This window comes from Balaenoptera physalus (assembly GCF_965194825.1).
Source record: "Balaenoptera physalus genome assembly, chromosome: 3".
In the NCBI taxonomy this organism is placed as follows: Eukaryota; Metazoa; Chordata; class Mammalia; order Artiodactyla; family Balaenopteridae; genus Balaenoptera; species Balaenoptera physalus.
The window spans coordinates 104,757,850-104,775,978 of NC_138890.1; the positions used below are offsets into that span (position 1 = coordinate 104,757,850).

At 37.4% G+C, this 18,129-nt stretch overlaps 2 protein-coding genes across 17 annotated transcripts in view; one reads left to right on the plus strand and one right to left on the minus strand.

Moving 5' to 3' along the window:
- Positions 1–18,129, minus strand: part of ADGRV1 (adhesion G protein-coupled receptor V1) — a 560,219-nt gene that overhangs the window by 100,817 nt on the left and 441,273 nt on the right. The gene's annotated exons all lie outside the window — the stretch shown is intronic.
- LOC309659001 (uncharacterized protein) overlaps positions 1–18,129 on the plus strand; it is a 64,698-nt gene that overhangs the window by 3,579 nt on the left and 42,990 nt on the right. For 4 of the 16 annotated variants that reach the window (XR_014262475.1, XR_014262476.1, XR_014262481.1 and 1 more), the window contains exons 2-5: positions 275–373; positions 2,263–2,358; positions 3,356–3,445; positions 6,228–6,340. Coding sequence is in view for 1 of the 16 variants with exons in the window: in XM_082458327.1 (XP_082314453.1) it covers positions 3,394–3,445; positions 12,964–13,019 (108 nt within the window). In the remaining 15 variants the exon portion in view is untranslated. The other 12 variants (XR_014262478.1, XR_014262482.1, XR_014262484.1 and 9 more) reach the window with 10 other exon arrangements.

The following is an 18,129-nucleotide window of genomic DNA, read 5'->3' on the forward strand; positions in this document are numbered from 1 at the left end:
TACTCCCTCACCCCACCCCACCCAGGTAGCTCTTTATACTTATTGAAGTGTTTCTACTTGTATCACCCAACTTGATTAAAAAAAATTATGTGGATGGTATACGGTATTTCCATTTTTTTTATTCTTGTATGAAATCAGCATAAGGAGGGGCTCAGAAGCAAAGAGTCCAGGAGAGACAAAAGCTTCACTTACAACTGCTAAAAATATTGGAAGAGATGCTGGGAACTCCCTGTACGTGAAACTGTAATTTGAGTCCATTTAAATTATATTCTAGAGAACAAGCTGACCCTGGCGCACTGGAGGACATGAAGCAATCCAGGCATCTGACATGTGCGTTACATCTGGGTTACATAGGTAATGAAAACGGAACTAGGTAATGAAAGAATAATAGATGTTTGTTTCTAAGGTCTTTATAAGTACTTCTCCTCAACAAGACAATGATAATAGTTATGACTCATAGGCTCATGTGCCAACCTCCCCCAGGAGGGGAGATTTCTCTAATGATGGCACCTATGTCACAGCTACATTTGCCGCTCCAACCAGCTTTTTCTTTTCCACGTGGAAACTCATGGTGATGCCCTACTTTATATGGGAAAAAAAGAGATGGTCTGTCAGTTTTATTCCAGAAATTTTAAAATGTATGATGAATCAAGAATTGTTCACTTATTGCAAACTGAGTCCTACTTTGTGTAGAAAGTACAATACATCGATGTATTGGCCCTATTAGTTGAAGAATACAGATGTTATTCATTATGTAGATGCTTATAAATAATATCTAAGCCAATACTTATGAGTTCAATATTCCTTTCCTTGCCCGCTCAATTTACTTTCTTTCCAAAGATGATGTTATTATTTAACACACACTTTTAATTCACCTGTGAATTTATGTATGTATGCATGTATTTCTGTGTATATGTGTGCATTTCCTGTACCATCCAAAATGACTGGAGAGGTTTAGAGAGAGCCCTTTAAGCACATTCATTTTTTTCTCAGGAATAAATTTATGAAGACATTGGAGTGAAGAGAAAATAACTGTTTAACGAGCTGCAAGTTAGGAAAATAAATTCTTCTAGAAGTCCTTCTGTTGTAGTGCATACAACTGAATTCTAAAATTCATTTTCCTTTAAACTCTAAACAAGAACAATATTAAGACTAAATTGCAGATAAGCCCTACAAAGTGAAATCTCATATTAGGATAATGTATGGACTTAGAGAAGAAGAGGAAGAGCAAAGTATTTTCTTAAGCTGAATTAGCTAGTAATGAAAACAATCTTAAATATTACTACTACTGTTTCTACTTCTTCTACCACTACTAACAGTATTAGCAGTGATCATTTACTATGTGCCAGGCATGATACTCAATCCTTACATGTATTATCACACATAAATATCATAACAGTCCCGTTAGCCTTATTGTACGTATGGAAAAATGACACAAAGTATATGAGGTCAAATGCTATAGCATAAATAGGCTCATTCTGCTACCCCTACAATTCTAAAATTATTTCACAATTCTAGCAAAGACATATTAGAGTTAGTAGGACAGTGTTTCCTTGAGGACTTGGACTGTAATTTTTAAAATATTTCTCCTAGTCCTTTGCATAATTAGACCCTTAAGAAATGTTTATTTATTTCACTGATTTTTAGCAGTCTTTGAAACCACTCACTTTTAAAAAAAGTAGGCATAGAAAATCCTGTGTTTCCTGTGTGCTTAGTTTAATCAAAGTCCAAGCAACATTTGAATATCTCTCACGTATCAGGTATGGTGCTGGACATGGAAGGGCAGATGAAGATGCCTAAGGCACGGTCCTTCCCATCAAGAAGATCATAGTTACAATAAGTCAATCTAATCTTCTATTCAAAGCATTGTTAATTCATCAGCATCATCAACACTACCTGGGAGTTTGCTATAAATGCAGAATCTCACACTCCATGACAGAGCTCCTGAAACTACAGTTTAACAAGATCCCCACGTGTTTCATGTGCACATTGAAAAGTTGGAGAAGCACTCTTCTAGCGCACTCATGAGGCATAAAGTAGCTTAAAGTAATTAACAAAATTAACTAATCTTTACATCTATTTGGCAGTGAAGCCAAGTGTAACCCCAAGGAGAATCAAGCCCAGAGATTTTGCAGCACATGGTGGTCACAGCAGCCTGAAGAACCAGAGAGAGAAAAGCAACAGGAAGCAAAAGGGATAGAGAAGCAGAGATCTGTCACATTTAGAAGCCTGGGATTAGCAACCTGAACATTCTCGTTACAGAAAAGGAGAGAGAGATAGCGAATAAAGTGAGAGAGGACACAAGCGATCTGCAGACCGGTGGAACAAAACAAGAAGGGGAGTGCTGGGCTGTGACAGGTGTGGATGGGACGTAAATACTCAATCCGCTGCATCTAAACAACCCTTGAAGGAATAAGGATTCTGTTAGTTGTGGGCACAATAGACATGTTCCATAACTGCCGACACTGCTCAAGGGTTCTGGAAGAGCCTGTGTTCTATATGCCTCTATCCTCACACCCCACCCACAGATCACCCAAATACAGGTGACCAGCTCTGAGATGGATACCTGACCCAAAGACAGCCATTCTTCTGGCTTGCCCCTGATTTATAACTTGGTGACTCTGCTCTAAACGTTGAGCTGAGCCAATCAGCTTTTTGCTCTTGAGAATTTCACATGGATAATTGCCAGTGAGTAGTGGGCACTAGAACCATTCTAAGTTCAGGGCAAACAGCCATCTTGGAGTAAACACACAATGAATATTGAGAATAAATGGATAGAAAAATGGCGGGGGGAGGCAAGGGTTGGGAGGAGCATTGAGATGTCCACCACAACAAGTGAGACTCTGTGGTCCCTGAGAGATGAAGAGTGTGGTCTGGTTTTCAGCATTTTAATTCCAGGTCCTCTGAGGTCCAACTACACCTCATTTCCTGCCGATATCACTGCCATGTCTACCAGTTTCAGAGCTCAAATCTACTCCATGGTTAGCATTGCTATCTAATTCTATGCATTGACAAGTGATCAAAGAATAAGAATCAGTCTCACCTTTTAGTATTTAAAATGTATCCACATGCTTATATTACTTGAAAAGATTGAGCTAAGAAAAATGTGGACATATCCAAGCAATACTGTTTCATCTACTTCAAAAGGAGCAGATATTTTGATTCACTGAATATTAAACTGCCTAAAATTTTGAAGTAGTCAGATATACTACATACACTAAAATGTAGCCTTGTATTGTACATAATTTGCTCATTAAAAACTTAAAAGTATTAACAGCGTAGAAAGAATTGATAAAAAACAGTCTGAAAATCATGATACCCCCAAATGACCTTTTCTTTTTGTTCTTTTTCCAAGAAACTCAAGTCTGAGCAGTCTGTCCCCTTAACAACTTGATGATACTGTTGAAATCGGTCCAGTGGACAGTGCTTGTCAACTGCGCTCCAGGTAGGTTCCAGTGAATCAAGCCCCTTCAGAATTTAATCAGAATAAGGTCTGACTCGTTACTTTTTACATGGACTAATGCTCTATGTCCTCATAAAACAAAATGGATAGGTACTGGAAAATGTCATTGTCCTAGAGCATTCAAAGGTGTCCTCCTTAACCTCTTGCTTACCAAGCCTCTGAATGGTTGGCTAAAAAGTTTTTTTCTGACTAATCCTATCACCTTCTTGTATCTGAAAAGGTGATAGAGGTGACCGTGGGAATACAAGATTAAAGTGCAAGAAATATTTATCTTTTTGCACCCCCCCCATCTTCATTCACAATTGCACTTACGGACAACGATACTCAGAAAATACTCATTAATTGTAGTATCATAGACCAGCTCTAACGACCACCCAGTATGAACATATTAAGGGTGTTTAGATATCTTAAAACACATCTTTGATGTGCTAACCCATTACTCTGAAGACCAACATCCTTAAATATTTGTTCAATAAAAAATTCAGCACATCAGATTGAACTGGACTCAGCAACAGAGTGAGGAAAGCAGGAAAGCAGATTCAGGTGAGGCTAATCCCTCATCACACAGGCAGGATGAAGTATCCACACTTTCTGATCTTAGATTGACGTTGGAGATATCATTTTTTATTTTTTGTGCTTTGAATCTGTGATTTCAATAAACTCAAAACATTTAGGAATAGTTTAGAAGAAGTTAGGGGCTATGTTTCATGAGAGCATAAATATTCTCTCCTTTTCCTGATTAAGACTTTGTAGACTTTGGAATACTGTTCCCTCCACAGTCTTAGAACACACTTGTAGTGTTTCATTTAGAGCCCATGGAAATTATGAGAAAGGTAGAAGTGCAGGTCTATGCTTACAAAAGTGTCACTGTGGCCACTCTATTAATGATATGGGTGTTTCAAGTGGCAAAAAATCCTGACAGCAATGGTAATCATTTTTCAAAAGGGCAAAATCACTTGGTAGAAGGATAATCTAACTTCTAATCGACTATATACTACTAAACAGTAGCCACATTACACTGTCCTGAAGATTAGGCCCACTGATTTCTCTGGCTTTATGTGAAAGTTGCAGATACTCCAAGAAAAAATGCCTAGAGCATTCCCTGTAGGAGTGAATGCTCAGTCATACCCACATCTTGTATCATCTATACTCACATTAACATTTGTAACACATTGCAATAAGTAATGTTCCTAAAGATTGACTTAAAATCACTAAGAAATTGTTAATTGAAGTTAGTCATACCCTGTTTAAAATACACTATACACTTCCTTGTGCTTTCTGTAAAATCGTAATCCTGGAAACAACAGTGTTAACTTTTAACTATTGAGAAAACAGGATAATGTTAAGTAGATGAGGTGATAACGTCAATTATTTCAAGGTCATTATGTCAAGTTGTAGATAACATAGATATGTCTCAATTCCAATACTCACTCTGTTGCTGAGTTCAATTCAATGTGATGTGCTGAATTTTTTACTGAACAAATATTTAAGGATGTTGGTCTTCAGAGTAATGGGTTAGCACATCAAAGATGTGTTTTAAGATATCTAAACACCCTTAATATGTTCATACTGGGTCGTTGTTAGAGCTGGTCTATGATACTACAATTAATGGATATTTATTGAGTATTTTTATACCTCCTGCAACGTTGCCGTTACAGCTGGAAACTTAGCAAATGTAAAAGGCATAACTTCTTCCCTGAAGGGTCTTGGAGCAAGAGAAGTACGATGCAACAATGAGAGAACATTATAAAATCCCACAATACACTGCCAACATGGGAGGGATATCTAATAAATGCTTAAATGGTTGAGAAATACAGGCCAAAATATCTGGGGGAAACGAGATAGAGTTTATGGATTAATTTCAGAAAAGGAAAGTAAAACTGGAAGCAAATGGAGGCCAAAATTCTGTCCACTCTATGGGGAATCCCCAGCTTTGATGGGAAATGACACATTTCACTTTCCTTGAAGTTTTGAAATCTCAAGGATTAGATCATACAGATGTAGAAGCAACATTTGAAAGTCCGAAGTTGGAAAGTCTTACACTAGATACCAGATACATAGATATAAAATGATTTCCTTTATGATTTAGGTAAAGAATTTTCTCAAAAGAAAATGATGTTGCTATTGACAATTTATGTGCGGGAAGAAGGACAGAGTAGGAAAAAGTCTCTTACTGCATCAGTATAATACTGCCTACAAAAAAAAGAGTGTACTGTTAAGAATGAAGGCTCTGGAAGCAGGCTGTTTTGAGTCAATCCTAGGTATACCTTTTACTGACTCTGTGACCTGGGCCGGTATTGAGCTTCTCTGTACCTCAGTTTCCTAAAAAATAAAATGGAGTGAACAACAGCATCTGCCTCGTAAGAGCGGAGTGAGAACTGAATGTAAAGCTCTTGGATGGGAGCCTGGAACACTGTAGGTGCTCAATAAAGATATTTATGATGATTATATATAAATCATCTATTACTAAGCCCCAAATTCTCTTAGGTCTATACAAGACTTAACCTGTATTTGAATAAAAAGAAGATACCAAATAGTAGAGAGGGAAGTGTGAACACCTAGCACCTTTTTTATCTGTTAGGGAAAAGTGCTGAATAGTACTAGTTTAACGATAGAAAAGTCTTCAAACTGCGGTAGTCAGGGAAGACTTCATGGAAGAGGTGGGGTTTGATAATCAGCTTTTTCCCTCTGGAATTCCTTGCCAATCAGCAGATACTTAGTGTGATTTAGTCATGCAAATAAGATGATCCGCCTTTGTCCACAGAGGCTCTGCAAGAGGGGAAAGAGGAAAACTTTCCCCTTGCAGCTTTTCCGCATGACTCATCTGTGTTTCTGCAAAACCATTGTTGAAACTTGGTTCCAACTTGAAAAGTCAAGGTAATTATGGGTCATTCAAAACGAGGTAGGTAACCCTCAAGGAAGTCCAACATAACATTATTGCACTGCCACAGGCTGACAAACAGGCCTGGCCCAGAAATGTCAGCAGCAGGAGACAGAGCTGGGTTCAGGGGCTTCTCTAGGCATTTGAACGGATGGTTTCTTACCTGCTGTCCTCTAAGGAGAAGGCAAACAGTTCTGGAGGGAAAAGGCCAATTAGCTGATGGTTTTCTAGAAGAGGGAGAGTTTCAAGCCACTGGGAAGCCCACAGTCTGGATGGGGTGACTGCTGAAGGACTCCCAATGCTGACTATCAGAAAGCAAGGCATTGTGAATGTCCCATCAACCCGACCCGCCCACCAGAAAGATAACTGTACCTCCTCCTTTCACGAAGGCATTTTTTCTTCATAGAATCTTAAAACTAGAAGAAATAATAAAGGTCATTCCACCCTCACTCTAGCTGTATGGGTGAAGAACCCAAGAACCAAGGACTTCTGAGGCCTGCCCAGAACCTGACTGTCTAAACTCCTAAGTCAGTGTTCCAAATGAGGGTCCAAAGCATAAGTCAGACTCAAGAAAAATAACCCCAGTGTTTTCAGGGGCCATATTCTGCTAATAATCTAAAAATTCCTTTTTTAGCAAGTGTCCCCAGTGTTTTATTTTACCTTGCATATGAATTCCCAGGGGCTAGGGGACTACTGAATAAATCATAGAAACAATAAACATGCATATTTCTGAATATAATACTCAATAGTAGTGACCCAAGCAGCTTAGACCTTACTTATCCCTCTCATGAAAGTTTTTAATGACACCACATATTAAGTTTTTGCAGTTTTTGCAACATATATTCATACGGAAGAATAAATTTCATTTAGTTAGAGATATAGCAAAGATATGAAAAAAGGCCAGTGAATCCAAAGATATGAAGAAAGGGCAGTGAATGGCACTCTGTCATTCATAAGCTCCCCTCCCACTGAGGAACTTCCCACCCTCCAAAAAAAATTGGCTTCAGTTGAATTAATACTTTATCCTAAGGAATTTATTTTTGACAACAGGATGTTCCTGTTATTTTCAAGTCCTGTAATTTCAACAACAGGATTTCAGGGCAGTGAAATGAAATGGGAACAGCAGAGTAATATTAATTTCTGAGCATAATCATGAATGTATGAGAAAAACCCAAATAGTCCAAAACCTGTCTTAAAAAAATTAAGGCTATCTCCTTCATGAATTTTCTGAATTTCTTTTAATTAAAAAATATCATGATCTAACATGCAGTAAAGATTTTTTTTTTGGCTAAAATTCTTAACTTTTTCATTGTAGCCAAACTTCTTAAATGTAGAGCTGGGCCAGCTAAAGTCTTCAAAAACTTCCCTTTATGATGGTATACTAGTGTATTCTCTTCTTTATTTCTTATTCTCTCTTTCTTCAAATGAAAGTTCCATGTGCCACAAAGTGGAAATAATTTTAAAAACATGCTGAAAATGCAAGAGTGTGATATACATGCTGTCTGGGAGGGTATCATGTACTTTTATGATAAAATCTTACCAAATGTCAAGGCTGTTCTTCATAACTCATTTGAAGGCCTATTACTCAGGTGTGTGGAGAGAGGAGTCAGGAGATATCATCTCCTCTAAGTCAAACACTTGCTTGAAGATTCTGCTGCCTGTTATCACTAAAAACAGAGACTAATCTAACTGGCTTTGATTATGGGTGAAAATGCATCAAAACCCACTACTGCCTGGGACATTCTAAATGGAAGACAAGAAGAATATGATGATTTCACAAAACAGGGAGTGAGAAAGTGAAGTGCTTACAGATGTGGACTCTGAATCAGATGGGCCTGGCTTTGAACCTTGGCTGCTACTTAATAGCTGTGTGACTATGGGCAAGTGAAGTTACCTCTCTGAGCTTCAGTATCCTTGTTTATAAAATATGAATAAAATCTATTTTTTTCATAAATGTGTTGTGAGAATTAAATTAGATTAACTTGATTAAAGTGCTTAGCACAATGCCTAGCATGTGGTAAAGACTCAATAAAGGACAGCCGTTACCATTCACTTTAGCATGTGAATTGGTTAAATTACTTTGCTGAAACACTGTAATGCGAACTTGTGAATAGAAATTATATGTGGCATTTAACTGTATTCAGATTGTTTCATGTATTTGTTGAATATCACTGACTTTTTTTGTTGTAGCAAGCTTATCCACAAAGTCATCATCACCTCTAACTCAAGGTCCAACACCATTTCTCAGAAGAGCAAGCATTTCCTTTAACACCCATAGCAGTGACTTGAATGAAAAAATTAAAAATAGTGCTACCATATAACCCAGCAGGAATTCCACTTCTGGGTATTTATCCCAAGAAAATGAAAACAGTAATTCAAAAATATATATGCACCCCAAAGTTCACTGAAGCATTATTTACAATAGCTAAGATATGGAAGCAACCTAAGTATCCATCGACAGATGAATGGATAAAGAAGATGTGGTGTATATAAACACACACACACACAATGGAATATTACTCAGCTATAAAGAAGAAAGAAATCTTGTCATTTACGACAACATGAATGGACCCAGAGGGTATTATGTTAAGAGAAATAAGTCAGACAGAGAAAGACAAATACCATATGATTTCACTTATACAGGGAATCTAAAAAACAAAACAAACAAACAAACATAATAAAACAGAAACAGACTCATAGAAACAAAGAACAAGCTGGTAGTTGCCAGGAAGGGGGAGTGGCTGGGTGAAGTAGGGGAAGGGGATTAAATGGGACAAACTTCGGTTATAAAATATCAATAAATAAGTCACAAGGATGCAATGTACAGCATAGGAAATATAGGCAATAGTATTGTAGTAACTTTGTATGGTAGCAGATGGTTATTAGATTTATTGTGATCATTTTGTAATGTATAAAAATATTGAATTACTACGCAGTATTCCTGAAACGAATATATAGTGTAAGTCAATTACAAAAAAATTAAACAAAAAACAAAAAACAAAATGTTAAGGCTCTGGGTCAATATTTAGTCATTTGAAAGCTAAGACAGACGTGCAATCTTTAAAAAATATATGTTTAAATCTTCAATTGGTACTGCTGAGGTAACCCAAAATTGTTTGCACTAAATCCTAGGTTTAAAACCACATAAAGGTCAGGTGTGATGAAGTCTTCATGTTGGGATGCAGATTGCCTAACTGCTTAGGGATGTGTTTCCCGATGGCTGCTGTTTTGAAGGGTAAAGGAACACATGCCATCACAGTGGTCTCCTTTGTTACGACTAAGCTCTTATTTTCAGAGCTATGTTACTGTCCTTGGAAGACATTTTCTTTGGCAGCTGAGGCAGCTTTGTAAATAAGCTGCCTATCACGTTATTTCAATACCTGGGTAATAGTAAATAGCATTCTCAGGGTGTTTTTCCCCCTACTTTCCTCCTCAGCAAAGAGGTACTGGACCCTCTTTATGCTTCTTTATTATTCCTATAAAATATGAAAGTTTACCTAATGTTCCTAAAAGGGTTTTAAGTAGTTTATAAAGACATATAATCTACATAAGATAAAATAAAAATGAGAGAAATGAGGCAAATAGAAAATAAACTAAGACTGCATCAGGAGTGGGGTATCAAAGTACTATTTGCTAAAAATGAGCTATACATTCATTCCAGTGTGCTTTTTCCAGCAGATGTTTCAGAGGCATGCACACATGCACGCGCGCACACACACACACACACACACACACACACACACACAGTAATTCAAGAGAAGTACAACTCTTTCCAATATGAGAGCAACATGGTTACTGTGTCATACAATGGTCAGTGTTCTTGCTACATGTTACATGTTACAATGTTCATGTTACATGACTGCTATTCATTCATTCAACATACACCTACTAAGCAAAAACTATGTGCATGCTATTTGCCATGCTATTCATCAGTGATGAATAATACATGCCTCTTGACCTGGAGAAGATCAGAGTCTACAGTGGAGGAGAGGCTCGTGCCAAATTTTACTGCAACGTGTTAAATGTGATAGCACAGCCACCTGGAGGGTGGCGGGAGCTCAAAGGAAGGCGTGAGTTATTGTGTGCAAGGGGAGTAGGATGGTGAAATCATATTTGCCAAGAAAGAAAAGAGATGAGAATCGAGAAGGACATTTGTTACTTAAGTCACCTGATAGGAAAATAATTTGGACAGTCTTGGGAGAGCCATACTCCCTTTCCCGGACAACGGCAAAGAAAAGGCAATGCTCAAAAACTTCTCAGCTTTGTTTCCTGTTGCTTCAGGAATCATCTGTACTCTTAAAAAGGAAGCATGGTCTGAGATTTTCAGGAAGATAACATAATTATGATTAATCTTTGTTCCTCTGGGGCTATAAAACTTTCAAGGCCAAGGATTTGTGTATAGACCCTGATTTGGGGCATATGCAGGGACCAAAATTAATAACTACATAGAATTAAAACAGAGGCTTGATTGGTCCAAAGATACAAGGACTATGTATTTTACTAATTTTAGAAAAAAGGCCCAGAGTAAAAGAGAGACATGTCATTTCACAACCCCTCCAATACAGTTTGTGTGAAGGATAATTATGGAAGAAAGTTCAAGAGAACTGCCATATAAGAATTTCAAAAGAAGCCCAGACACTCCAGAAATCACAGCAGCCTCAGGAAGGAAGCAGTTACTGAACCAATGCTCTCTTCTCAGGACCCTTCAACCCAATGGACATGACAAGATGTGATCCATAAGATCAAAGCTGAGTGGAGGGGGCTTGGGAAGTGGAGTAGAGGTATAATTCACCACCCCTTGAAAAATTCCACTTTTGTTAGCTGAAAACTAATCCAGACTTAACAACTGAAGAATGTACTAATATTGGATAAAAAGTAGCAAACTGAAGAACACTGAAGAAGCAATATTTCTGGAGGGAGAAGAGGCCTTTGATACTGCTTCCCCCTCGCCCCATATCTTTTCAAGGTAAATTTGTCCTTGATTGCTAAATAAAAATTTTTCCTAAACTATAACTTGAATCTGACATAGACATCTTTAACAAGTCACAGATATTTAAAACGCTAGGTCTAAAAGCTAGACTCTCCTGATAGCCTAAAAGAAGTGTCACCATCAGCATGTAAAGCATCTATCTTGTAAAGAAATACGGCAGAGCTTCTCCTGTATGTCAATGCTTTCAACAAAAACAGAGTATAAAACACTACAGTCCATCTAATAAATGCAATTACTATGCAATTTTGAAAAGTTAGATTCTAAGATGCATCTTTTTGAGGAGAAAGGATCAAGAAAATAAAGAGGCTATCAGCCTGTCACACACGCTAATATCAGATGTCTTATGCTTTGTAACTCCCTTTCTTTAATCCTTGTAAAATCTCACTGCAGAGGTCCTGATGTTAATATTTGCATTTGCTTAAGAGTTCTAAGTGGAGCACTGTCTCTGGCCTTCCTTGATATTAATTAAAAAGAAAAGCAAAGCAAAGCCAACAAGTTCGTTCAGTAGTTTAAGTGTCATCTTTATCAAATGAACAGTGCCAAGATACCAGTCAAATAAAGATCATCAGTAGTTCTCAGTCTATGGTTTGGTAAAATGTTTAGGATATTATTTCATCTTTTATAAGAAAGACGCTTGTATAAGCCAAACATAAAGCCAATTGCTAATGAAAATCATAATGAGCTTCTCATCATCATAAAAAATTCACTCTATAAAAATGAGGATGCTGAATATAATTTTCAGAAGTCAAATTTATTTAAAACATGCATGTAATCAGTATCAATATTTAAGGGTTGACGTTCATACACTTAAAAGTCAGGTTTGGCATTTCTGGGTGCCACATGAGTCCTTTCAGGGTTTTTGGATTCCATCTCCTACTGTATAAGGTACTTTTGCACACAACCTTTAGTTTAATCCTCATGACAAATCCATAAGACTAGCAGTGTTTTCTCCATTTTTTTCATTTAGTGAGTACTTACTGAGCACCTATTAAATTCCAGAGACTGTTCAAGGCTCCAGGACTAGAGCAGTGAATAACCACCACAACAAAAAGTCCTTGCCCTTCTGGAGCTTACTTTCTAGTGGATACTGCTTTTTCTTAATTCTTTGTTATCAACCTCATCCTGAGCTAAGTTATTAGAAAGAAATTAAAAAGTAAAAACTTCCTCTTAGACCACAACTGGAATCTGACATGGATACCTGAGAGAAAGAAAATATGAAAAAACACATTCAAATAAATAAATAGATACTACATCTGATGGTGATAATGCCATGACGGAAAATAAAACAGGATAAGGTCACTATGAAGTTCTGGGAATTACTAATATTACATGAAAGAGTCAGAGAGATATATCTCAACTGAGATATGAGATTTTTCTAGAAACAAATCAGTGAACTGAATGTCTCTTTCAAACAACAGGAAAAGATAGTAATATTCCAGTATTATTACCAACATGTTGTTGTCCTGAACAAATTAATGCTAAGTCTTGAAATGGCAGAATATCACCCAATGAACACCTTACTCTACTGGAAAAAAATCCTATCACTTTATTTCTAAAACATAAAGATCCTCATTGTCACCATATGTACCCAAATGGGTATGGTTAATTATTTTTCTAATTCTTTATCAGCAGGATCTGGAGGAGGACATCTGGAATTCTCCCTGACAGGCCAGCATGTGACCCATGTCAGTAAAATAGTTGCACTGACTATCTGATAAGTCTACAGATTTATATGAGGCATTTTGAGACCTCATACACTGTATTGTTTTTCTCACTTAGAGTCAGTTTATATCTTTTGCCTAAAGCATTCTCCCTTCAAAAATAATCAAAAGACACTGGTGATTCAAACCTTAAATTTGCCTGAAGGTGACATTTTTTTCTATCTTATTTAGAATCCAATTCATTTGATTATAGTCATCCCTTAAATCCCAGTATTTGCCTAAGCACAAGCTATCCAGTAAATATTTTGAATAATAGTATTTGTTACAAGTCTGCATTAATACATAGGGCAACGAGTGTCCCTATGTGGCCATTTGATGTAGTATGCATTTACCTAGTTATTTAATTTAGTGCATTTTGGAGTAATTGTGATTATTTTGTGCTTTAGAGAATTCTGATAGAAAGATCCATATATCTATAGAAATGTACTCTAATGTAAATATCCTTTTAACACAATGTCTTCATTTATTCTGTCATCAAATATTTGTTGAGCACCTATTATACATACATATATATATATATATATATATATATATATATATATATATATATATATATATATATATATACACACACACACCAGACACCATTCTAGACTCAAGGGATATAACATTACACAAAAATCCTTACTGAGATTACATTCTTTTTGAAGAAACAAAGAGTTAGAAAGATGAGATAAATATAATATATACTATTGGGTGGTGATCAAAGCTATAATAAAATAAAGTAGCGAATAGAGATAGAGAGTGAAAAAGATGGTCAGGAAAGGCTTCTCTGAGGCGTGATATTTGAAGTGAAAGAGCATGCTATTGGAGGCTTCCCTGGTGGTGCAGTGGTTAAGAATCCGCCTGTCAATGCAGGGAACATGGGTTTGATCCCTGGTCTGGGAAGATCCCACATGCTGTGGAGCAAAGAAGCCCATGCACCACTACTACTGAGCCTGCACACTAGAGTCCGTGAGCCACAACTACTGAAGCCCGCGCTCCTAGAGCCCATGCGTTGCAATAAGAGAAGCCACCGCAATGAGAAGCCCACGCACGGCAACGAAGAGTAGCCCCTGCTCACTGCAACTAGAGAAAGCCCGCGTGCGGCAACGAAGACCCAATGCAGCCAAAAATAAAAAATACATTAAAAAAAAAAAGAGCGTGCCATGGGAGTATCTGAACGAAGAACATTCCAGACAGAAGGAACATCAAGTGCAAAGGGTTTGAGACAGGAATAGCTGTAAAAATATGTAACGCATAAGTGTTATTTACTAAATGCTAGGCACTCTTCTCAGTAGTAGAAGGGTAGAATGAGCGGAATAACATTTAATCCTTAAGAGGTAGTACTAGTATTATCATCTCCATTCTACAAATGGGGGAGTCAAGGCACAGAGAGGTTAAATAATTTGTTCCAGGTTAACTCTAAGAGGAGGCAGAATCAGAGTCTGAACCCAAGCAGTTGGTCTGCCTCCAGAGTCCCTTCTCTAACCACTGCACCACATTCCCTCTCTCAACAAGGGGGCTCTGGGGGTTGGGCACTGAGTGAAATCTCCTTAAAAAGTTGTAGCAAGAACTTCCAGAGCTTCAAAAAGTATTGCTATCAAGATGTAAGATATTGGCTTTAATTTAAAAAATTAAGATTTATCAGCTTGAACCAACATAATACTTAATATAACTATATCTGGAATAGAAATTCCTCTAAAAGAATAATGAACACAGATGGAATTTTGTCCAGGCTAGGGACAACTCTACTGTATTAGAGTCAAAAACACTCCATAGGCTTACTTCTTTGATTACATCTGAAATAATGAAGCAGAGATGAAAATTCGGTGCTTCCTCTCAAAAGAGTTACATCTGGTTTTCCCAGATGGTGAACAGGAAATTGCAGATAAACATTGGACTGTGGATAAAGCAACCATAGAAAGCTCAGCCTGTTGCTGAGCACACATTAATAAAAATGCTTGGGGGTTACTATTGGCTCAAACTATAGCTTGTTTGTTCTCTTGGGAAGGAAAAAAAAAAAGCCAGAAATCAAGTTTTAAGGACCTCAATAAAGAGTTGGAACCAAACAGTGAATGCTTTCAGCACTAGGAATCCCATGTAAAAAAAAAAAAATTAGGCTGCCTTCTAGGGTGCCTCCCATTTATGGATGTACAAGCAAAAGTTTATTAAAGCCCTGACATACATAACTTTAGAAATGTATAAAGGAAACAGGAAAGAGATTGTAGGGTATTATTTTTAAAAGTCTGCTGTATTTTCTAATGCTGACATTTTATTCAGATTAAATTATCCTGATTTAATAGATAGCTCTCTGCAGTATGATTGGCTAAAAACCAAAATGCATCATGCTGAAGCAGTGTAACATTTGCTTTAATGTCCAAGGTGGTAGACGTGTCTTGTGAAGTCCAAATGGACAGCTCTGGCCCAGCTGTGAATGAAATAAAACAGTCTTCTTTGTGGCTGTAAGAAAGGTGTTATTTTTTAATATACCAACTGTACTGTGATGCTTAATATAACCCATTGTCACTTACGGTGGCTCCAACAGCATGATTACTGGATTACTTTATTATTCAAAATAAAAGCGACTGTCTGTAGCAAAGCACAATCTTTTCATAATGCATTAACTACTCAACTGATTTCAGAAAAGTTTAGGCAGAACTTGGGGAGATCTTTGAACTGAATGAGCATGTCTTCCTGGGCCAGTGGTGTAGATTAATCAGATTGAAGGTAAATCAGTAAAACTGACTAAGAACCTCAAGTTTAAATGCAGTTAAATAACTTCCTCATTTCTTTATCCTTAAACCTACCTTCTAAGGGAGACCTGATTTTAAATACACAATTCTCAGGACTTCCTTGGTGGTCCAGTGGTTAAGACTCTGTGCTTCTACTGCAAGAGGCGTGGGTTCAATCCCTGGTCCGGGAACTAAGATCCCACATGCTGCTTGGTGTGGTCCCCCGAAAAAAAAAAAAAAGAAGAAGAAAAAAAGAACCACAATTCTCAAATCTAAGATGTTCCTTATATATAAAGAGAAAGGAAAACATATTAAGCCTGTATTTATCTGCATGTGTGGAATTTGTTTTCAGAGCATCGCGAAAAAGAAAATTACAAATCAATCTCATGATGGTATTAAGGTAGGGATTATATTAACCAATTGGAATGAATTTTTCCATTAAGAAAGAGCCTGGGGGCTTCCCTGGTGGCGCAGTGGTTGAGAGTCTGCCTGCTAATGCAGGGGACACGGGTTCGATCCCTGGTCTGGGAGGATCCCACATGCCGCGGAGCAACTGGGCCCGTGAGCCACAACAGCTGAGCCTGCGCGCCTGGAGCCTGTGCTCCGTAACAAGAGAGGCCGCGATAGTGAGAGGCCCACGCACCGCGATGAAGAGTGGCCCCCGCTCGCCGCAGCTGGAGGAGGCCCTCGCACGGAGGCGAAGACCCAACACAGCCAGGAATAAATAAATAAATAAATAAATATTTAAAAAAAAAAAAAGAAAGAGCCTGTGAAAACTTTCCTCTGACTCCAGGAAATTTTCACATTTTAAGCAGGTTCTAGTACTGGTTCTGCCGTAAAGAGGTTATTTCACGTTGGGCAATCATTTAACATGGTTAGGCCTCCATCTCATTATCACTTAAATAATGAGATGATTATAGAAGGAGAGCTTAGGTAGAAGATGGGCCTTCAGTTTCTTTTTGTAACCCAAATTCCATCACTCAATTCCATTTTAACCTGGATTCAATATTAAATCTATTTATAAAGGTGCTATGAACATGTGCTTTTTATTTAGTATAATTTATGATATTAATAAGTGCCATCTTTCATAATTATTGTTAAAATGAACTCTTAGTTGATGACAATAATAGAGGGAGACAATGGACCAGAGGATCCAAAATTGCAGATAATTAGAAATTATATCGTTTCACATTGTCATTAATCTTTTACTTGGATGAATAGCATATCCTGCTTCTATTCACTGAAAACACAGCAGCTAGAAAATTGGCAGTCTAGGCATCTGTTGCGCATGATAGCGCCAGCATAAATATAATATTTATTTGGCAGATCCACAAAACAGATTCCATACACAGATAATTAGGAATTGAGTGTATTATACAAATTTGCATCAACACACGTTTACTCAGCAAATATTTTAGGGTCTATTATGCTCCAGCCCCTGAGATGCAAATTTGCAAAACACATGATTCCTGCCCTCAGGAAGCCTATATTCATCTAACTCTTCACTCTGACTCTGAACAGCACAGGGTCCTCACCAGTCAAACGTATTAGCAGGAACGCTATTTTAAAAGATTTCAGAAAGGCTTCTGATTCATTCCAATGCTTTATTAACTCTTAGCTAAAAATTTCTCTATCTCAAATCCAAATGTTTCATGCTTCTTCTCAAACTTCTTGTATTGTTTTTTTTATCTTGAGTACAGATGCATTTTTTTCTGAATTAAAACTATATATATATATAAAAGTATTCAATTTCTCTTTTACTGCTGCAATACTTTTACATATTTTATCTATCTCAAAAGGCTTTGTTTTGCATAGACAAAGCACTGCATTCATATTATTGATTTTTAAATTTCATTTTCTACCCACTACACATCTTTGTAAAACTCTTCTGAATCTTTTCCAATTTGTTTTCAGTCTATTTTTTTAGTTGAAGAGTACCAGCTCAGATACAAGCATCTCATTTAAGGGTAGTAAAATAGTAAAACTAAATCATCATTCCCATATTCTATACATAGTTGTTTTTTTTTAAAATAAATTTATTTATTTATTTTTGGCTGCGTTGGGTCTTCGTTGCTGTGCACAGGCTTTCTCTTGTTGCAGAGCACGGGCTCTAGGCGTGCGGGCTTCAGTAGTTGTGGGTCGTGGGCTCTGGAGCGCAGGCTCAGTAGTTGTGGCGCTTGGGCTTAGTTGCTCCACGACATGTGGGATCGATCCCGGATCAGGGATCGAACCCATGTCCCCTGCATTGGCAGGCGGATTCTTAACCACTGCATCATCAGGGAAGTCCTATACATAGTTTTTATTCATCCTTGTACTTTCTTGACTTTAAAACTTTGGCACCTACTGATTCACAAGCAACA